This window comes from Propithecus coquereli, unplaced genomic scaffold (genome assembly GCF_000956105.1).
Source record: "Propithecus coquereli isolate 6110/MARCELLA unplaced genomic scaffold, Pcoq_1.0 Scaffold131, whole genome shotgun sequence".
Taxonomy (NCBI): Eukaryota; Metazoa; Chordata; class Mammalia; order Primates; family Indriidae; genus Propithecus; species Propithecus coquereli.
In genome coordinates, this window is record NW_012137303.1 from 6856303 (window position 1) to 6879769 (window position 23467).

At 40.6% G+C, this 23467-nt stretch overlaps 1 protein-coding gene across 2 annotated transcripts in view; it reads right to left on the reverse strand.

The window, feature by feature from the left end:
* Positions 1-1439: 1439 nt before the first annotated feature.
* The window catches only part of E2F3 (E2F transcription factor 3), a 75866-nt gene continuing 53838 nt past the window's right edge, over positions 1440-23467 (reverse strand). Inside the window, exons 2-7 of one of the 2 annotated variants that reach the window (XM_012638677.1) lie at positions 14088-14199; positions 12633-12852; positions 11133-11291; positions 8030-8144; positions 6242-6377; positions 1440-4988 (exon numbers count right to left, since the gene is read on the reverse strand). In XM_012638677.1, the coding sequence (XP_012494131.1) occupies positions 4726-4988; positions 6242-6377; positions 8030-8144; positions 11133-11291; positions 12633-12852; positions 14088-14199 (1005 nt within the window). In that variant the 3' untranslated portion in view covers positions 1440-4725. The remainder of the gene's footprint in view (positions 4989-6241; positions 6378-8029; positions 8145-11132; positions 11292-12632; positions 12853-14087; positions 14200-23467) is intronic. The other variant, XM_012638678.1, reaches the window with a different exon arrangement.

The window sequence follows — 23467 nt, forward strand, 5'->3', positions numbered from 1 at the left end:
TTCCAGTGAGCCATACAAAGTACTGTACCTCTCCTCTGAGGTCACATTCTAGGAGAGAGATAATGGAAGAAATAGTGATGGCTGATGGCTACTTCGAAAAAACATAGCACAGTTGTATAAAGCACTTAAAATAGTGCCTAGCATTCCTAAAAGTAGAAACAACTCACATGTTCATCAGCTGATAAACGGATACACAAGACACGGTATGGAGTATTATTCAGCTATGAGAAGGAACGAACGATTGATACATGCAGTAATGTGGATGAACCCTGAAAACATTATGCTAAGCGAAAGAAGACACAAAAGGCCACATGTTATATGATTCCATTTATAGGAAAGATGCAGACTAGGCAAATCCAGATTAGCGGTTGCCAGAGGCTGCTGGGGGTAGGGGTCAGGGAGTGACTGCTTAATGGGTACAAGGTTTCCTCTTGGGGTGACAAAAATATTCTGGAACTAGATAAACGTGATAGTTGTACAACATTGCGAATGTATTAAATGTCACTAATGGTTAATTTTGTTTTGTGTATTGTGCCACATTAAAAAATAGTACCTGACATAATTATTATAAGCATTCTATAAATTTTACAAAATATTTTTATTGTAAAACAGAAATATAAAATATCTCTCAAACGGTAAATTACCTGGGTAAGTAAATGATTAAATAAATTTTAAATCACTGGAATGCTATGCAGTCTTTGAAGAACATGAACAGAATCTGTAAGTACTAACATGGAAAGATGTCGATGTATTTAGTGAACAAAAAAGCTGCAGATCAGCATATATGGTGTGATTTATGTAAAATCATGTTAAAATACACATGCCAATGCACACACGTTTATTATACATGCCTATAAAATGCATGGACTGGAAGGATGATACAAGAAAAATAAGAACAGTGGTTATCTTGGGTGAATAAGATGGGGGCGTGCCAGGCAAGGTTTCCTTTGTATTTGTTTTACTTCATACCCTTCTATATTGATTTTGTGTGTGTACAATATATAGCACCTTGGGGTTTCTGGATAAGTTCAGAGTTAATAGTGTGACATGGCGGTCAAATAATTCTAATCTCATAGGTGGCATTATAAGAAATATAGAATCTAGAACATGTTAGGTAATTACCAAATGAGAATTAAAATTTATTGGCTTCATACTCCTTATAAGGAGTAAAACTTGCCACTCTCTGTGTAAAAATCCTCCTTCAATGTGTAGGAGTGGCTTCTGCATAAGGTCACAGGGACATGGTAAGTTCAGAGTGTAGAGCACACCACAGGTGTTTAAATACTTAACGTTCTCAGAGTCCCAAATAAAGGGCAAAGCATACTATGTTTTGAGCTTTTGTTCAACCTTTCTCCTTAACTTGTTAAAGAATGTCTTTAAAAATTTAGTTAATATAGGAGCATAGGATAATATTAAGAAAGTCCATCCACACGTCTGATCTCATAAAAAAAATCATTTTATTGATCCTTTACCATACAAAATTTATTCAAATTACACCCATTTGAAGTGGTAAGATCACAGCTAGAGAACAGGTCACCCTGTAACAAATCTATTTACAAAATCCATCATAAAAGCTTTTTTTTTTGTTTGTTTTTTACATTATATTACATATTTTCTTTTTTAAACTAGCATACAACACAAAGCTAAACTGATTAGTAGTTTGCCTACTCCCAATTTTGGGAGAAATACTTCCTTTTTACAAAATCATGTACCCCGTAGGAAAAGAAATTCCCACACCCTGACAATTGCCACCCAACTTACTCTGCCAGGCATCTTCCTTCAAATCCCTCCTTCTCACACACACGAGTTGTCATGCACACACTGAGTTCTTATTTTCTTTTTCCTGAAAGCTAAAGCTTTAAATACTGCAATTTTATTTACAGATCTACACGTACAACAAAAATGAAAACAAGAACCACAACAAAAAAACAAACAAAATAACGCTCTTAAAAAATTACAAACCAGCTAGAAAATATTCTGGCAGTGTTTACAAATTAATTGCTATTTTTGTACAAAATTGCTAAATAATGAAAATGTGAGTAGACTACATATCAACTTAAATAAAACGATTGCTATGCACAACTCTGTACATACAAACACACACCTAACACTGTTTGACAGCTCATGTGTTGCCCTTTATACATTTTATTTTCTAAGGCTCACGCAGTCATAATTCGCACACTTGTAACTTTTAGCCATTTCATGTGTGAGCTTTAATAGCAGCAACTCAATGGTACCAGGAGACCTGCATACTTAGTACTTAAAGTAACACAAATACTGTAGTACTAACCCACTTTGTGTGCCAGATACTATGTCAAAAAGAAAATGACTAATGCAAACAGAATACAGTATGGACATCTAATTCATGTACACCAGTTATGCCCAGTAACTGGAAAAATCTTATGCATGAAGGAACTTTTAAGACTTATTAGTATTCCTTTCATTTTTAAAACAATAAATATGGCATTACATTACGAAAAGGTTCAACGAGAAAGTCAACAAAACACACAACAACCTAGCCAGGTGAGCTCAGTCTTTAGACTTTGGAAAAAATCAGCTTTGTGCAGCTGGCAAAGAGAATTACACAAAGCTGGAAGCAGAGGCAGCTAACCAGATGAGATAAATATGGGAAATGGGGAAAAGCTTGGCATAAATGGTTTCCCATACAGGAAAAAACCCCACAGTGCATTTCCAGTAGGCACTTAACACAAAGCTCCCTCTGCCTCCCCCACCCCAAAGCTTCATCTCGGACCACACCGATATTTTGTACCAAGTCCAGTGTGTGTGAGGGGAGGAGGCCGGGGATGGAGGCTGAAGAAGAAAAAGGAAGATAGTCTGCACCTTTGTTTTTCTTCCCAAACATACACTCATGCATACCCACACAAAGAGTTTAAAGTGCTGGTGTCATTGGACTTGACCCCACCACCACTTTGCATATTGTGGACATCTACCTAGAGTAAACTGGCTGGGGCTCTTGTGGTTTCTGTTTTTGTTTTTTCCCTAAGGGATATTTTCAATTCGATTAAACACGTATGAGTTGAGTGCCTACTATGGTGCCTGCTGCTGGGGCAGGCACACAGCATTTCAATTTAACTGTTCCTACTGAGGTTTGTTCTTTAACCGACTCCCTCATTCCCGCAGTCCTTAGCATCCAAGGAATGGACTGGAGATCCTATGATGCCACATTCCCAGCGGGAGATGGCCTGGGCCACCTGCCAATGGGAAAGCCATTCTTGGACATGACCTGTAGGATTTGCAGCTGACACAAAGCCCCCAACATGGGCCACCATTCCTGAAGAGTAAAGTGAAGATGCCCTGGCATTCTTTCCCTTCATTTTCTACGTCCCAACTTCCCTTACTCTCATTCCTTCACAGAGGAAGGGGGACGGGTTCTGGCCAGAACTATTCCAGCTCCCGACACAGTGGGAGCTCCTTGTTCTTACCAGCTTGAGGAAATGCCACTCACGCAAGGGGGATGTCTTTCTACCTAGAGGCCTCTCCATCTGACCCCATCCTGAGAAGTGGTCTCCCTGAGTGCGGAGTAAGAGAGCCCTTTCCCCGGTCGCAGGGGCCTGGGAAGCCCAAGGACGGAGGGATCCATGCCTGCTGCTCCTTGGGACTGCTATGTCATCAGACCTGGTTCTCCTTTCTGATGGGCCACCCCTGTCAGCGAGCGCCAGGACTGACTCGCTCCAAGCTCCCCCTACCGGGAAAGGAAGCAAGATGGGACGATGCTTGCAGAGGCTGGTAGACTGTAGATCACACAGGTTTAGATATTCTGATCAGTAGAGGTTCTCTCCCTCTGCTTAAGTAATGTGAATTTGCAAAAACCGCTTCAAAGTAAACAATTAAATTGAAATGGTGATGGGTGCCACAGGAATGCTTAAATGGCAGCTAAAAAAATAAAAAGTCTAAAACAATCCACAAAGAACTCCTAAGTAGGCATTTGCTACAAATCAAATGGAGACTACAAATACGTTGGGGATAGGGGAGTGGGAGTGGCTTATGGAGACAGGAAAATCCACAACAGCTTAGAGTGGCAGAACTCTATTAGTCTTCCGTATCTGCAACAAGTATATCTGAAAACAGGTTCTTCATCTGAAAGGCTTTGGAGGTTCTCTTGACCTCCTAGTGGGACACACAGTCCATAGCTTAAACTGAATTATGACAGTAATTTAAATATTCCTAAGAAGAGCTGAAGAAATTCATTTCATACTTTTGCATGACTTCAAGTTTGCAATTGCTGCAGTTCCATTCCATATTAGCAGACCCCAAAGACATGCATTCTGCGGAGAAGGCACGGCTTGAAATGCTATTAAGGAAGATTGCTGTTTCCGAGTGGGCCAGGTGGCCAGACCCCATTCTACAGCCCATCCGTCAGGCACAGCAAGCCAATCCGGGAGGAAGGGAGCGGCGAAGGAAGGAAAAGTCTGGGTGAGAGACACCTGATTGCACATTTTCTCACTTGCTGACGAATCCAGGAGATCTTGGAGCCTGGGCAAAGCAGGGCTTTCCCAAGGGAGCCTGCAACTGTGCGTTTAGACAGTTTGTTTATTTTTTTAAAAAAAAATTCATTAAAATGTCAGCTTTCTTCTGAAGTTTGTAGTTGACTTCATGATACTCTCTTGGAGGAAGAAGGTAGGAAGGGACAACACTGCATGACAGATGTTCTGGTTCCGTGATAAAAAAATATTGGTTTGTAAGGAGAGTTCACACAAAGCATAATCAACTACACATGAAGTCTTCCACCAGTGGGAGCTTTTCCAAATCGTAAGCATCAAAGAGATCGCTGATGCCTTCCTCCTCCCCAAGGCTCAGGAGGTAGTCCTCTTGGAGAAGCGGGGGCAGTAAGTTCACAAACGGTCCTTCTAGGTTGGAAGGAATTTGGTCCTCAGTCTGCTGTAGAAGGTTGGCCGGAGAGGTCAAGGGAGAAAGGTTTGCCATGGAAATGGAGCAGTCGCTATGTCCTGAGTTGGTTGAAGCCAAGTCTGAAAGGAAAATAGTGGTGGAAACAAAAAATCAGGAGAAAAATCAAATGGATTTTTCTAGAAGAATGAATATGCTGCTGCTATAAAAAAGCACATACTCTCTGCTAATAACGACAATGAGGCAGATCGACTTTTATGCTAACAGACACAAAAGAGTGATGTGTGGCCTTCCTTTGTCCTAGTCCACTCACTTATCTTTTAAAATACTGTCAACAAACAAGAATGCAAATAGCTTCAATGATGAGAGGCTAACAAGTTCAAAAAACAAAATATAATTATTAAAAAGTTGACTCCATAATAGAAACTCAGCAATTTTTTTCTAATTTAAGAAAAAAACCTTTTTTAAGAGACAGGTTTGCTATGTTGCCCAGGCTGGCCTCGAACACTTAGGCTCCAACGATCCTCCTGCCTCTGCCTCCCAAGTAGCTGGGAGTAGAGGCAAAACTCACCAATTTTTTTAACTGAGTCTTTTTTGAACAACCAGCTTATTAAAGATACCTCTAAAAGTACGTATAAATAAGATATTTCTACTTTGAATTTCTGTGGTGCAAAAAGATGGCCTTTTGTTTTACCATTTCAGGTGCTGTATTTTTGCTCAGTATTAAATCAGACCTGTTCATGTAAAATCACCCCTATTCTTGCTGCTATACCGGGATATAGCAGGGAAAAAAATTAAATACATATCCCCAAGCTAAAACTGAAAACAACAGCAACAACCAAAACCCCCAAAAAACCAAACTGCAAAGAGCTTCCTTTGCTCCAGGGACAGAGAGGGAAGAAGAAGTTAGATTTATTTTCCTGGGGGTTTTCTTCCTCCATCCTTCCCCCAACTCACTGGAGGGAAAAATAAGACAAAAATTCTCTGACCAAGGCTCTTCTGTCCAAATTTTTTCACGTCCCTCTCTAACAGTCTTTGCTGCCTCATTCAAAGGTGTGTGGCCGAGTGTAGCTGATGATACACCAAGAACAGCTCACGGCTTAGCTCTCACTCCTGCTGGTTTTCCAAAACATCATGAGGAAATGTTTTCTGCCAATAGCAAAAGCCTAAGGCAACTCCTAAGTGGGTGAAAGGAGCCATTTGCCCAAAATCATCATTTCATTCTGCAAACTGGTCAGAATGTCCTTTTAAAAATGTTACCTTAATAACAACGGAAGTTTGTGTTTCTTGCCTAGACTTGTGGTTCCAATACAGGATCTTCCTAGTCACTTTCACTTTTAACATAGTTTCCAAAAGACAAAAGTGGAATTTTTACCTTTGGAAGTGGGTTTAGGGATATTCCCATTGTGGTCTTGATTGTTTGTTTTCATTGGACTGTGTGTTTCATTCTCTTCTGGACACAAGTAAACCTCAATGGGTCCTTGGGTACTTGCCAAATGTATTTGTAGGTTCTATGAACAGAAGCAGAAGTTCAAAACAGACGTTCTTTTAGAAATAAAAGCCATAGTAATTTTCATCTAAAAACGGAAAGTAAGAGCAATGTTCATTGTTCATTTTGCCTCTTCCTTGCTAGTCTATCAATTACTGTCACCATTTAGAGCAGGGGCCAGCAAACTACAGTCTGAGGGCCAAGTCCAGTCCACCAGCTGGCTTTGTAAATAAAGTTTTATTGGAAGAGAGTCACGCCCATTCCCACTGATTATGTATTGCCTCTGGCTGTTTTCATACTACAGTGGCAGGGTTGAGTAGTTGAGTAGTCTGGACAGAGACACTATGGCTCCCAAAGTCAAAAATATTTACTATATGGCACTTTAAAGAAAAAGTTTGCTGAGTTCTGCCCCAGAGAAAGAAAACATTTTTGGGGGGTCAGTCTGAAAATGGCACTATGGGTGGAGTAAATTGTGTTCTTTAAATATATTCTTTTTCTGAAAATTATTAAAAGGTCCTTTAAGTGTTCCAAATACAGTATTTCCATTATGTTGTTCTTTATGGTAGGGCTTTCTTTTTTCTTCTTTGAGACATAGTCTCATTCTGTTGCCCGGGCTAGAGTGCCGTGGCGTCAGCCTAGCTCACAGCAACCTCAAACTCCTGGGCTCATGTGATCCTCCTGCCTCAGCCTCCTGAGTTGCTGGGACTACAGGCACGCACCACCATGCCTGGCTAATTTTTTCTATATATTTTTAGTTGTCCAGCTAATTTCTTTCTATTTTTTTTTTAGTAGAGACGGGGTCTCGCTCTTGCTCAGGCTGGTCTGGAACTCCTGAGCTCAAATGATCCACTCACCTCGGCCTCCCAGAGTGCTAGGATTACAGGCGCGAGCCACCATGCCTGGCCTATGGTAGGGCTTTTTAATATTGAACTTTAACAACCAGCTGATGAATAGTATTCTTAAGTGCTAGGAATTGCATTTAATAAGAGAATACAGCACACTAATACTTAAAATTCTTTCTCATCTAAGTCAGGGAGCTATTATTATCTTTTAAGGTGAGACATCTACCCTAGATGGGAGCTTGTAAATTTCATTCCCTTCTTATTTTCTATGTATTTTCTTTTTACTATAGTTCTTATCTCATAGTTAAGTCTAAGCCTATATTATCAAAGTATATTTGAAAATCAAAAAATATGCTCCCTACTTTCTTAAAATATTCCAGTCTATCAATTAACTCAAAGCCTCATTTTATTTCTTAAAAGTAAATATGTTATAAATAATAAAAAAAATTCTTAAAATGTTCTAAGTTAGGGAGATACTTTAAAACATTCATGTCTCTATTCATGGTGGGGACCATATACAGGGTAATCAATATAAATTTTCTCAAGTCATTCAAATTGATCAGAATCACCAAGTAACAAATTATGAAAAAGAGGAAGTACAAGACATCCTACACTAGTTAGAATTGAATGCCCTGCCAGGTTAAAATTAGACTTCTTGAACAGTCGATAGACACTGAGCTATTGAAATGTTTTTAAATTTACGGTTAAGTAAAACAAATAGGAAAAAATGATCAAGTTCTTAGGAGGGGACAGACTTTACAAGTCAGTGATTCATGAATTTTAGGCATTCCAGAAAGATCTTTGCAGATGAACAAAGACGCTGTCTCCTTACCTCTATTGAGTCAGGCACTTCAAGTCTTGTTTCTGGAGGGGCTTTCACAACTATAACAGTTTGGTCTTTAAGGCCACTAATTTTTCGAATATCTTGATATGTAACATAAGCTAACGTAAAGAGTGTCAAGGAAATCTTCCACCTAATTGCTTCGGATGTAACCATTATGAAAATGACAAAATGATCCATGGAAAAAATTTAAAGTATTTTATGACTTATAAACATATATTGGTCTCCCTTTCTGGATCTTCAAATATATTGGGTCCCCCATGAATCTTCTTTTTCGGTTGATATTCTAAACAACAAAAGAAATGTATAGCTTCATCTTGCCCATTTCTAAAGAGTCTATGGCTATATAAAATATTGAAATAAATGCATAAACAGAATAGTTAAAATAAACTATCAAAAGAAAATCAAAACCCTTTTAAGTCAGAAATTTTGAAACCAGGGTCTTCTGGAACACAGATATTCCGTGATCTCCAGTGAGTGTTCTGTCACTCAAACTGAATGATGACAGATCCCAATTTGCAGAAAACATTTCGGCTCTACTAACCATAATGTTTTTGAAACTCCAGTTACTTCTATCTGCTATTAGCAAGTGTCAGCAGCTACACATAAATGAATAAGTAACAAATATATTAGTGGAAGAACTCAAGATACTGCTCAGACAGACAGCTTGTTTTCTTAAGTGCACTTGGGCTGGTTGTGATTATATATTGCCCACAGATAAAAGTGCCATTATTTCTCTGTTAGAAAAATTATCCTTTGTGTGATATTATTAACTCTATCAATATTTCAGTGTTCACAAGGAGGAAAGCAGCTTCCAGGTGTTCTGTGACCTGAATGAATTTGAGAAATACTGATTTAGGAAAAGAGAAAAGAACGATATTTCTTTCAGTACTCTTGGTGGTTATTTATTTCTAAGCACTGAATAATTCTTTTAACTGTCCTGGCAGCCAAGCCTAAAAGGATATCATGAAAGAATATAGTACTTACTATATGACTTACTATATGACAAAAGTATTCACGTGAGCTTGACACTAAAAGAGAATAGGTCACATGGCTGTCTTATATAAGGGATATGGAGTAACACAACTGATGTACAATGTCTTTAGCCAGTTACTTTTTTTTGTATGAACCCACAAAAAATTCCCAGGATAAAACAGTAAATAACAAACCGATGAAGGCATTTTGGCAGGTAATATAGCAAATACAGTCTATGATCTAACAAGTTTAATACAGAAAAAGGGCTTAGAGAGCCTAGAGGATATGATGTCCCTTAGAAAAGTAACTTCTTACCAGCAGCTGAAGGAAGCTACAAAACTGTTCCCCAGATAAAAAGCACATCCACACAAAATCTGCATACACATTTAGGGGCATCTATCACAGACTATCTTCTTCAAGTCTCTATAGTTGCACAATAGCCAGTTCAGTGTTGAGCTCAATCATGGTAGCTCTTGCAGGATTCTGGGTTTGGGGGTGCCACTTATCCCATCAACAAAGCCAACTGATGCCTTCATGGAAAACTGGGCAATTCTGAATTTTTACTGAGAACACTGGGGAAAACTGATAAGCAGGTACTTACTCTACAGCCCACTGTCAAAAAGCTATGTGACAAGAACTTATTAAAATGAAAACTCATCTACAATTACTCAACATGCTGCAGGAAGGAAAATTTCAACACATTTGTGAACAAGCTGTACCAATTTGGGAACTGAATGGCGAATTGAAATAAATTGTGCAAACATATTTTCTAATCTTACAAACTTAAAAGTGTTTCCTTTGTGGCTCTCTCCTAAATTTGCTCCTTGGGTTCACAGTCCCCTGCAAGGACACTTTCATTTGCTGCAACAAAGGCCCCAGAGAAAGCCATATAGGTGACAAAGGTATAAGCCACATGTTCCAGAAGGCTGCCAATCATGTGTAACCACACATCTCTTCCACAATGGGGCTCCCAACTAAACAATGAATGAAACAGCCCAATTGTTGGTTTTCTTCCCCGTGTAAACCCACTCTGGCCACCACTGGGAGGCCAAATCATCACACCTCTTCTCCATCTCACTAATTATCAGCTGACAAGGTTAATTATTTGGTCAATAGGAAATGAACAATTGCAGGTTTAAAAAACTGCCAGCATTGGAAAATGTTACTAAATGTCCCTGTACCTTCCAAGGGAGGGCCTGTTCAAGGTGAGACACTAGAAGAATCTGGGCAGGACATATTTCATCTTCTGTCTAATAAAGGTAAATATGGAATCATCAGAAGTTTGGAACTCAAAACTAGAGATGGGATAACTTAAAATCTTGTTTTCTGTCTTCTACTAGTAACTGAGCTTATAGGCAAATCTTGCTGGCATAATGAAGCAATCTCCCTCTTATTTTGTCTGTAGTGAGGTGATGAAGAGCAAGTTTTCCGGAGACGGTCAACAGATTTTCAGCAAGTAGGGAACGAGAATTGGCTTTTCGTATTTTTATTTCTGAGGACTCGTGTTTGTAAAAGAAAAGATGAACTGAGATTTCTCTGGTCTTGGGGTGCTTCCGAAATCAGTTTGGAATGGGAATCAGCATAATGCACTTTAAAAGTTATAGTATGATCTTCCTGTATTCTTTCAAACCTTCAACACAGTTCCATCAGACAGATTCAACAAATTCCAATTGCTACAATATCTGATGAAAAGAAAATAGAATGTGCAAACCCCAACAGTGACAGCTAACACCCACCAAAAATCTGGAAAGCCAAAGATGAATCTGCTTAGTGTTGTCATTAATATTAATACTGACACCTTATGTATCTTTTAATAGTATGGCCTTACGCTATGAGTGTACCCATATGTCTCAACCATACATGAATAAAATACTTTAAAAAACAGTTTCCACCTGGCTACCAAACTAGATAAGGATAGGATCCAGTCTGATGACTATCTTACCATAAATACTGACTTCTTAGGCAAAGCTAAGTGGGTTACATGTACACGCACACACATGCACACACTTATTTGCATGAAATCAGAGTGAAAATCTACCTTGTGTATAAATCAGATTGTCAACACTGGCAATAGTCTAGAAAGCACTAACCCCCAACGAACTGGTGGCACAAAGGATATCTTTGATTCTCTGAATCCTCGGTTAACAGTTTGAGGTCCAGGGTGCAGCTTTGGATCAGTTCATCTAACTTCTTCTCTTCCTGACTGAGCTCGGTCACTTCTTTTGACAGGCCTTGGCACTGGGCCAGCATGCCCCCATCCTCAGACAGACTGCAGCCCCTGGAAACCCAAACACAGACTCTTCATGGCTATTCACGAGAGGGAGGGGAGGGAGAAATGGCCCTTTGGGTGAATGTTCCCTCTTGACATGGGAGGTTACATTGCTTGTTATCCAAGTGTTATAAGAACACTTATACATTTTTTCATAAATACAGTCCTGCACTTTTCACATCATAGAAATTAAGTGAAAAAGTATTCCTATTCTCAGGGTTTTTTCTTCCAGAAGAGGCCTCTTTCTTCAGAGGGCTCAAATCCAGAGGGCAAAAGAAGGCAGCCACCTCCACCCCTCCCCCAACATGACTTCTGCGGGGGAAAAAAAGGTGGGGTGGGGGAAAGGACAGAAAAACAGAAAAGATGAAATGGTTCAAAATTCATTCTTTTTTTAAAAATAGAGACAGGGTCTCACTCTTGCTCAGGCTGGTCTTGAACTCCTGAGCTCAAGCGATCCTCCTGCCTCGGCCTCACAGAATGCCAGGATTATAGGCGTGAGCCACCGTGCTCGGCCGAAACGGTTCAAAATTCAAAACAAATCATCCAAAAAGTATGAAAGACTCAGGTAATTTCTGAGGGTTTTATACCAACACCTAAAAAGAAAAGGAAGCAAAGGAAACAGATGTGTGTGGTGTATGTAAGATTACCAGACTGTCATAAAATTCCAAAATGCATAAAAAAGTTACCCATTATAATATCTGAATTAGTATTTTTTTCAGACATACCCCATAACAGATTTATTCCTTCTATTATGCTCTAATAGTTCAATACTAATAAAAATTGGCTATTCAGACGCTGTCCAAAATTCACAAATGACATTATCCCACATGTGGGTGTACAGGTAGCAAGTGCTCTCATCCCCGCTTTACAGAAGAAACTGAGGCATTTAAGTCCTGCCTTAATTTATGTACAAAGTGAGTTAATCTGTTATTATAACCAGGAATAAAGATGTTTTGTGAGTGTGCGAATGTGAATGTACACACAGATGACTCTTAACCCATAGTTCATTTCCAAATTTCTATTAGAAACAAGCCAAAGACACGTGCAGGCATCATGTGAGCAGACACATAGACATCAGTGTAACCAATGAACAGCACTCCAGTTACAACTGCAGGGTCCCCTTGCTTGACACTAAACAAATACAAATCCTTTCACCTCTGACAATATCTAAACAGAAAGTCTCTTTGTAAAGAGACTCTGAACTTCTGGCTAAGAAGCTGAAGGGAAGAGAGGGAAGAGAGAATGCGAGAGGAGAAAGGATGTGTGGGCATGGATAAGAAAGCTGGAACGGGCAATTTGAAATCCCCCCCTCAGACCTGGGGCCCAGGGTGGCCGTAGACTCCTACTCACATCCACTGGACGTTGTTTTTAGACTTCTTCTTAATGAGGTGGATGCCTTCCAGAACGTTGGTGATATCGTAAATCCTTCTCTTTTGCACTTTTAGCACCTCTGCTGCCTTGTTCAAATCCAAGACCCCGTCAGGTGACTGGCTCAGGAGCTGAATGAACTTCTTGGTGAGCAGACCAAGGGACGTATCATACCGCGTTTTTTCTGAGGGAGATTTTGGAGCTTAAAGAAAAACAAAAACCGAGCGGGTAGGGGGGATGGGGGAAAGGTAAAGAAATGAAGGGTGTCTTTGCAGTTAAGCAAGCCCTCTTTCCCACTGCAGCCCAAGTATTAGTATCCGAAGCCAAGCTGTTGTTGTTGTTTTTGGCAAGTTATAGAAAGCTATGGAATTGCTTTATTAGAAGAGGAAGGCACAGTAAAAATTCCTGTGTTCGATTAAAGCAGTTCACTTTGAATTTCTGAGTTTCTACTTTGGCTTACCCTGGGTTTAATAAGTAATCTCACACCTAGTAGGTGCTCAAAAATATCTGCTGAGTGAATGAAAAAGTGTTCTGGCCTCAGGGGATCAGCTCATGGGGGGCCTGCCCTGAGGGAGCCAGGCGAGGAGTCTCCCCAGCACTGCGGGACAAGGTCCACACAGACCCGTCTCACCTGGCCTTTTAGGCTCTGGTATCTGTGTGTGTGTATCGCTTGTTCACTACTCTTTCAAATGATGCTTCATTTTGATGAGTAATACCTGGAAAAGTTTTTCTATCAAATCTCCCCATCTCCCTTAGATGAAATTTCCTTATTTAATATTGTACTTATTGCCTCACCGGCACACAGGTCCAGGTTTTAATTTAGCATCACACACAATTTATGGATTGCCTAATGCATAAATGCAGGACAGGAAAGAACAGTCTTTACATTAAATGCAACACACATAAAGGAACTATGTGGCTATTTCTAACCTATTTTTTTTCTCTCTCTCTCACAAGAAACAATAATAGTATTTGAGGGAAAGGGAGAAAAGCCGCAATTTACTGGGCTCAATCAATTCTTATACTACCATATGCTGAGCTGGAGATTGAGGTCGGCACAGACATTACCGATTCTGGCATAGCTCGTGGACACCCAGTTTGCCTCAGACTCTGAAGCAATGTCCATTAAGGGAAGTTAAAATTAAATTTGATTATAGAACGATGCCCAAAGCTTGCATTCTGAGTTAAAAAATAAAAACTGCATACAGTTAAAGAAGCTGTCCTTTATGTCAGTATTCAGGTACCAGAGTGACTCTGTAGCCTTGCGCTGGCTGTCTACAGACATTGTATTTATTTTTTTGGATAAGCATAGAAAGGAATGAAAAAGAACAAAACATGCCAAAATTATTCACACCTTGGCATCCTTCCAGCCACAAGCTTTGAAAGTTGGGAATCCCACACCAAGGAGAATAAGGAAAGAGATGAAAGAATCCTTACTTTTTGGACTATCTGGACTTCGTAGTGCAGCTCTTCCTTTGCCCTTGGGGGTTTTTAAACCATCTGAGAGGTACTGATGACCACTTTCTCCTAGCTCCAGCCTTCGCTTTGCCTGGAATAAGAAAGTGTGCTCGTTCGTCACTGGTCATATGGACAATAACAAGAAGGGAGGCTGTTTGTGGTCTGCCCTGCCAAATGCTGCTGCCTCGTGCCAGCTCTCACCCCTCTGCTCCACCCCACTCAGCATCTTGTCATTCCCTGGAGCCAGGATCCTGGCTCTGGAGGCCTGGCTGTCACGCACTCTCTCTCTTCGCCTGCCGTGATCACCTGTCCACACTCAGATGGACAAACCCAGTGATTCTTTAGCGGTAGGTTCAGGAGCCACTTTGTTCATTCACTCATTGGTTCAACGAACGTGCCAGGCATAGGGCTAGATACTAAGAATATCGCAGGCGCCACGGAACTTAAATTCACTTTCCCCCAGTGAGCTGTTCCTGCCTACTTCCTATTCTCCGACCTGCACTGGACCCCCTTCTTTGGGCTCCCCAAACACTCTGTATTTATTGGTACCATAACACTTATTGGGTATTACTGTAAGAGTTATTTTACTTATCTGTTTCTCATTTCCTTTAAGGCAGGGACTGTTTCCCATTTATCTTTGTATACCCAGTGCTTGGCACAGAGCCTGGGTTTCTGTAGGTATTCAATCACTCTCTCTATATACTGTACATTCAACGAAAGAAAGACTGATTGAATAGTACCACAACTAGCCACAGACTACAAATGGTCCTTCATCAGAAAAACAAATATCACACACACTCAGTCTTGGGCTTCAACCAATATTACTTTCTCCATTTTGTCATTAAGCCTGGCAAATGAGAAGCCATTGCCTAAGTTTTTAACTGAACTCCATTTCAATTTTAAAATATCCACGTAGTGCCTTCTATGTACTGGGCAATGGGCAAGACAGATAACTGCCCCTGCCTTCCTAGGGCTTAGAGTCCAAGACGGAAGACACATGATTAAATAAGTAGTTGTTAAGTGCTAATTGTATGAGTATGATGGGTTTAGGCAGAAGTGGCTCCACCCAGACACCTGGCATGGCAGTGTGTATTTAGGTAGTTCTTCCAGTGAGGGGATCTGCAATTTCAAAATAACTCCCCATGATGTGGAAACATCAGTGATAACTTATCAGCTGATGACAGATATCCAGCTTCTCTACAGAGAGTTATCAGCTAAACCAGCGCTGTCCACCCCAGTAGCCACTGGCCACTAGCTCATCCAAATTGACACATGCGATACGTGTAAAATATACACTGGATTTTGAAGACTTAGTATAAAAAATGGTAAACCATCGCAACAATTTTGATAGTGATTACATGGTAAATGATATTTTGGCTTTATAAAATATTACTAAATAAAAAATACAATTGACCTTTGAACTGCATGGTCCACTTATATGTCAGCAAGACTGGATAGGGCAGCAAGACTAACCCCTCTTCCTCCTCCTCAGCCTACTCGATGTGAAGATGAGGATGAAGACCTTTATGATGATCCAATTCCATTAATGAGTAGCAAATATATTTTCTCTTCCTTACAATTTTTAAAATATTTTCTTCTCTCTAGCTTATTTTATTGTAAGAATACAGTACATATTACATTTAATGTACAAAATATGTGTCAACAGACTGTTAATGTTATTGGTAAGTCTTCCGGCCAAGAGTAGGCTACTATAGGTGAGTTTTGGGGAGTCAAAAGTTACATGTGGAGTTTTGACTGTGTGAGGCTTGGCACCCTAACCTCTGTTTTGTTTAAGGGTCAACTGTAGTATTAAAATTATTTCACCTGTTTCTTTTCATATGTTTTTCTACTATGTGGGTTGCATTTCTGGCACTCATTATCTTTTTACTGGGTAGCGCTGAGGTAAACATTACTCTGACGGTGCAGGAAGGACAATTTGGCAATTTGCTTTCTCAATTTCATTTTGCTCTCCCAGTTATTCTGTCAAATCTTTTGTGGGCCTGTTGTTTTGGTTGGTCCAGCAAACATTCCCTCTTCGTCAAGTAGAAGCCCTGTGACCGTTCTTTGGGGAGCCACTCCTTCCCTCTCACAGCCTAAGTGCATTTGTGCACACAGGTGCCCCAGGCCCCGCTAATCATTGTGTCCTATCCTGCTCCTCCTCTCCCCAACAGTGACTGGGTCAAGTGGCATATGACCAAACCTGGGTGAACAAAGGCTAACCCTAGGCATTTTTCTGGAACTACTCGGCAAAAAGCAGGCATGTCTTTTCAGTAGGGTTGATGAGCTGGTGGCTTGAAGCTACCTGAGAATGGAGCCTCCTCAGGGGAAAGCAGAGAAGAGAGATGGAGAGAAAAGGTCCCAGACCACCATGGAAACTCTGACTCCAGTCACGCATCGGGCACTTGGTCTTTCCTAGGCTTTACAGTTGCATTAGCCAAGAAAATTTCCTTTTTGCTCACAGCACTTTGAGTTGGGAACCTGGAAGTGTTGTAAGTGACAGCTGTGGAACTGGCTGAGGCTAGCTGAGCTATGGTGCAAAGGGGAGCTGGCAAGCCTAGTTAGAGTGGCAGAGTGTGTTGGTCACTTCTCGTGGTTATCAGGGAGGTATAACAGACAGAGATAAGCTTCATTTGAGGCTGGCTCACCTAAAAGAAAATGGCTTTGCTACGAAGGCCATTTTTCTCTGTAGAAAGCAATCTAAGAAGACAGAGAGCTACATCCTCTGCCCAAACTAAAGTCAACAGAAGGAATACAAAGTTAGAAAAGAGTTTGAGACACTGCTCCCCACCCCAACTCCTGGGTCCCTAAGGCTGTACTCTCCTTGAGAACTAGCCACTGGCCAGCAGCCCGAGGGCATATTAGCTTTGCCTTTTCATTCTAGGCTATTGTTTCAGATTGCCTTGAGCAAAGGCCTAAGGAAGCAAGGAAGCACTTAGCTGTAGACTGGAGACATTTCAGAGCTCTGCTGTAAGAGATCGAGATCTAACTTCAAGGACTAGGACTAAGCTCAATGTGTGACTTTGATTACTAACCACCAAGCCCTAAATTGAACAAACCTAAATACTAGATAAGACAATCTCCTAAAATTAAAGGCACTTTTATTGCCAGAGAATCACTAAATCTAGAAAGCAAAGGACTAGGACATCTTAGCCTATAAGGGAATCAAATCACTAGCCCATAAACCCATACCATAAATAAATGAGCTGTGAGAGAAGGGCAGCTCCAGAAATTCCTCCCAGAGGGTAGGACTCAAGGCAGTCATAGTGGCCCCATAAACAAGTCACCAAGTGCCTGCCATCCCTGTTGAGGAGGGCATGACAAGCTCTGGGAGGTGACCAATTGACATTGTTTCCCCTTTTCCAAGTGGATGTTTCCATAAGGTTATCCTGTTACCTTTCCCCCGATGTTTAATGAATGGGGAGGGCTGAACTGGATTTGAGAGGATCACACATTCCCTGTTTGGTCCCAGATCTGATCATGGGTGCAATAATCAGACTCCCTTTTGAAGAAGGGCTAAGAATTTTGATACATGATGGAGCACCATTATTTCAATGCTTAACTTAGCAAATCCAAGCACACATGCTTGGTAAAACAAAAAACTAGATGGTAGGATTTAAATAGATGATAATCTTGCTAATGTCAGAACCTCAGACCCATGCAAGATAATAAGCCTCTGTAACGAAATGGTTATAATGTTAAGCATTTCTGAAAACACACATACGAAAAGAAGAGTAACTGTTGGGCAGCCATGCAGTGAGTTGTGGGGAGCATCCATAGTTTCTGCACGGCTAATATTTGTTACCCTTATTTTTTTCCTTTGGGGAAGGAACGCTTCCACAGTTCTTAGTTCAGGTGGTTCCTATTATCTCCATGCCTGAAAATAAAAGGACTGAGATTGCTCAACATTTTAGGCTGATCCTTCCTAACAAGGCTGCAGAGGTAAGTACTGTTATCTTGCCCACCAATCAGTGTATTCCAATCCTGGGGCTAAAGTGTCTGGTGTAAGGATGGGCCCATGAATAACGCAAGATGAATCAGTCAAGCCTGGGATTTTTGTTGGGAATCACTGGGAAAGTACTGGGTTCTTTTCACTGGGAGTTATGAGGCCAGTAGGTTGTAGGCCTGGAGATAGTTGGGAACTGAGCCAATACAGAAGAAGAAAGAGCTGGAGAGAGGCTGAGTCCCAATGCCTTTAAGAGAGGTGCTAGATACAGCCATGCCCAAAGGCAGATAATACCACAGAATTTCATTTGTGTGAGCCAACAAATTCCTTTGGGTGTAAGGCAGCGGAGTTAGATTACTCACACTTGCAATCAATATCTGATAGATACAGACCTTTAGTATTAATTATTATGCAATGAACATTTGAATGCCTTACAATATACCATGTCAACCTGCTTCCCACTCAATTATGTGATCTCATTTCACAACAACTCTATATGGTAGTTATTATTACATCCTATTTTACAGAAGAAAACTGAGGTTTAGAGTGCTTAAATAACTTTAACAAGATTCCACCATTGGAAAGTGGAATAGGTAAGGGTGCCTATTCGAGTCCGTGCTTATTAACTATTTAATACTTCATGAAAAGATTATGAAAAATTGCCATATAAAACATTGAAAAGCTATATTAAATTGACAACATCTTAATATAAGCTTAAGTAACTTTATTTCATTCATAATTTTTAAAAGTCCTTCTTTACATAATAAATGCACATGGGAACTTATGCAGCACAAATGGGCATACATGGAAAGCAAACTTCTCTCCCACTCCCGATCCCCAGTTCCCTTCCTCAAAGGCAAGCACCTTCGGTTACTTGGATATTCTTTCAGATAGTCTAGGAAAATGCAAGCACGTGTATAGATATATGCCACCATACCTTTTAAAGAGTCTTTACACAGCAGCAGCAAACCACACACTATTCTATTAGTAACAGATGTCCAAATTTGATCCCTATTGCAACATATAGAAATGACTTATTTTTTATAGCTGCATAATATTAATTCATATATCATGATTTATTCACTTAACCAGACATCTACTAATGGACATTCTACATTCCTCTACTATAATCATTTTCCCAGTGAATATTCGTGCTGGCATTGTGCAGTAGGTACTGCTTTATCCATTTGGCACTGAGGCAGAGAAGTTAAGAATTTACCCGAGGCATCTGTTAATAAGCGACAGATACCAGGATTTGAACCCTGGTCTGTTCAAATAATGTCAATGACCACTTCCTTGGCCTTATTGCGATGTCCCTCCTCTGCTTCCACAGCAACTTCTGGGCTGCCGTTGCATGGTTTTACCACCTTGACAAATACACACTCCAGGTTTTCTCACTGGACTCTAAGCTCAGGTGATAAGCAGCTTAGTTTCCCCAGAGCCTTGCATATAGCACGCACCATGCACTCAGTCAGATTGACTTATTTATTTTGAATAAACCAAGGAATAAACTCCCAAAGTCCCTCAGCAGTTAAATTACAAAGCTCCAATGTTACCAACCTGCAGAAGGGATAGATGTGTGAGAGAGGAAGAATGGTGTGTATAAATAAATAAAGAAAGAAAGAAAGAAATAAGGAGAGAGATCAAGAGAGAGGCTGGAGTTTAATTTCTACATATGACTTGAAAAGATTGTCAAGAAATATAAAGGGGAAAAATTAAAGTTGTAGAAAGATGTGTATGGTACGATTCCATAAGGGTAAAAATCTATTAATATAAAACTATAGACCTCATTATAAATAATTTTCCATATTATCTATAGAGGGAAAAAGTCTAGAAAGATCCACATCAAATGCTAATGGTAGTTATCTCAGGAAGGAAAATTAAAGATGGAGTAGTGACTTCATGTTCTCATTTCTGCAGTATTTGACTGTATTTTAAAGTGATATGTTGGCTGGGTGCCATGGCTCATACCTGTAATCCTAACACTTTGGGAGCTTGAGGCAGGAGGATAGCTTGAGCCCAGGAGTCCAACACTAGCCTGGGCAACATAGTGAGACCCCATCTCTACAGAAAATAAAAAAATTAGCCAGGCTTGGCAGTACATGCTTATAACCTCAGCTACTCAGGAAGCTGAGGCAGGATGATCACTTGAGCCCAGGAGTTCAAGGCTACAGTGAGCTATGATGGTGCCACGGTGCTTCAGCCTGAGCAACAGAGTAAGACTTTGTCTCTAAAAATAATAAAAAAAAAGGTGACGTGTCTGCATACATTGAATTTATACTATTCAAACTATCAACTCCACTTCTTGGAGTACATCCTGAACATTTATGTTGTTTCTAGGGTTCGTCTATTAAAAACATCATAGCCAGTTTATTGAGTACTTGTATTTTTCCACATATGTACAACATAAATGCCCAGCCTCAGAAGAAAAATTCAGTAAGTCACTGTACATTTATATATCGGAATGTTACACAATTAATAATGATGCACATCTATATATGTAAGTTTTTAAAAAAGCAGGTGTGAATAGTAAAACTATACTTTTTGTGGAGAAATTATATGCATAGAAAGCAAGTAACTAAGGATATACACCACACACCAAATAGTTTTAAAGCATTCATCTTTGGATGGTAGGCTTATGGTGATTTTACTTGCATCTTCTTAGCTTTTTATATTGCAAAATCATGTTAAAGTGAGCGTGGGTTACTTGCATAACAAGAAAAGCAAAAATCGTTTCCATTTGGGGTTAAACAGAAGAAGTCTGGTGGTTTATTTTTTAGACTCAACATCTTATGTATCATTCAATGTGTATGGGTTCAAAACAGAAATGAGATATGCTACCAGCACGGGCACCCAGCTTCACGGTGGGAAGGGAAGTGATGTTCTTATCTGCCATGCACCTGAGCCGCAGGAAAAATTAAATCAAGAACAAGGCGTGACCTGCTGTAGGTTAACAAACTATAACTGCTGAAATCAACTCCCTTCCCCCTAGTTAATAAGGGATCTGGAATAGGGAAAGAACTAGATACATGGTACAGTCCGTCTCAAAGCCAAAGATGAGACAGGGCATTCTGAACAGAGAAAGAAGGAAAATAAAAGAAAATGGAAATGAACAGAATGAGGAACAAGTTCAGCACCTCAATGAAATAACCAAAAGGAGATTTCCAGCCTGAGACCAGACCAGAGCTGAATCTCACTTGGATTCTGGCCATTAGGTCAGTGGGTCAGGGCATGAGGATTTTAAGAAAAGAACACCTCGTTTCCAGTTGCGACTATATATTAACTCGATCTGGGTAACCAATTTTTTTTTTTCTTTTTGAGGCAGAGTCTTGCTCTGTTGCCTGGGCTAGAGCGCAATGGTGTCAGCCTAGCTCACAGCAACCTCAAACTCCTGGGCTCAAGTGATCCTCCCGCCTCAGCCTCCGGAGTAGCTGGGACTACAGGTGTGTGCCACCACGCCCAGCTAATTTTTTCTATTTTTAGTAGAGACGGCTCTCGTTTTTGCTCAGGACTCAGGTTGGTCTCGAACTCCTAAGCTCAAGAGATCCTCCGGCCTCGGCCTCCCAGAGCGCTAGGATTACAGGCATGAGCCACTGTGCCCAGCCGGGAAATGCATTATAAATGCTGCAGTGAGCCCAGGGAGGGTTCCAGGAGGGCACGACAAAGGGCTGCATGGAGAAGTGGTGGAGATCTAGTTGGTTGCTCCTGAGCTGTGTCTTCGTAGGTGGATGAGCTTTGTCTTGCAGAGAAGGGAGTGAAGTCAGGGGAGCTGAATGGGCTGTCCGAACAAGGACAGAAGCACAGACACTTGAAGACCCCTGGTTTGGAGGTGCTGGTGGGTAGGGAGGGGCTTTGGGTGCAGAAGGATGAGGAAGGGGCCAGCTCACGGTCCCTGGTGTGCCATGCTAATAACCATGCTCCCCTGTCAACCTGGCATGGAGATGAGGTTACTTAAGTTGAAGAGCTCCACGGTCTTCAGCTTATTTCAGGGAGAGGCAAGTTCAGAATCTAATCAGAGCAGCAATTAGGGAGAAGCCTAATCAGAAACCAAACTATCTCAGAAAAGAATAAACGGTGAACAAATAGGTATGCAGAAAACTCTAGCTGTAACATCCATCATTTCTCACTTGGATTACTATTAATAGGATGGACTCCAAAGTTGGTCATTTTTCTTTTCATTTCTAAAATATCTACAGTATTTAAATTTCACAATAGCCTTATTTGAGGACTAGTTTGGGACTCTAACCACGTACATATGAATGTTTCTAAAGGAAAAGTAATCTTAAACTGACTTAAAACTTTTGGAGTAGAAGCCATTTACCTATGAACTGGTGATTGTGTTCCTTTCTTTTTTTTTTTTTTTGAGACAGAGTCTCACTGTGTTGCCTGGGCTAGAGTGCCGTGGCGTCATCCTAGCTCACAGCAACCTCAAACTCCTGGGCTCAAGCGATCCTCCTGCCTCAGCCTCCCGAGTAGCTGGGACTACAGGCATGTGCCACCATGCCCGGCTAATTTTTTCTATATATTTTTAGTTGTCCAATTAATTTCTTTCTAATTTTAGTAAAGACGGGGGGTCTCGCTCTTGCTCAGGCTGGTCTCGAACTCTTGAGCTCAAACAATCCGCCCGCCTCGGCCTCCCAGAGAGCTAGGATTACAGGCGTGAGCCACCGCGCCCAGCCGTTCCTTTCTTTTTTTAAAGTTAATTTATTAAAAAAATTTTTTTAAGTTCTTAGAGATGAGGGTCTCACTATGTTCCTGAGGCTGTTCTCAAACTTCTGGCTTCAAGCAATCCTCCCGCAGAGCAGGGATTACAGGTGTGCACCACCAGGCCTGGCAGAAGAAAGAATGTTCCTTTCCATATACATTTATTAATTTGAGACAATTAAAAAATAAATAGATGCATGTGATTTTTAAAAGCCTACTAGCTCTGAGAGCTTATAAGGGCTACCTCCTCGAAGTAACCAACTTTATTATTTCTCTGTATCTCCAATATGCTTACACAGCTCTTTCTGGTTTTGCCATTTTAGTTATTATGTACTGACATCCTTCAATGATACAACACATACCGTGCTTCCTCCCGTTCCCAAGAGTTACACCATTATTTTTGGTTAAATAAAAAAACAGTGCTGTACATCAGGATTATATAAATATTGTTTGCCACAGGGTCAAATAATATACTGACATTGCATTTCCTTTCTTGTAAAGCTTGTTTGTTTTCCTTGGCATTTCCAATTGTCTTTCTTGCTCTTTGGTACCATTTGCCTTCACCAAATCCTCAACATTTTTCCAGCTCACCATCATATCCGATATTCTAGCAAGTCCCCACTTTTCCTCCTGCCTGAAGCTCTCAGACCTCCTGCTATCTAGACCTGACACGGACTCCAGGCTCTCCAAGCCTGCTGCATGGCTGTCATTT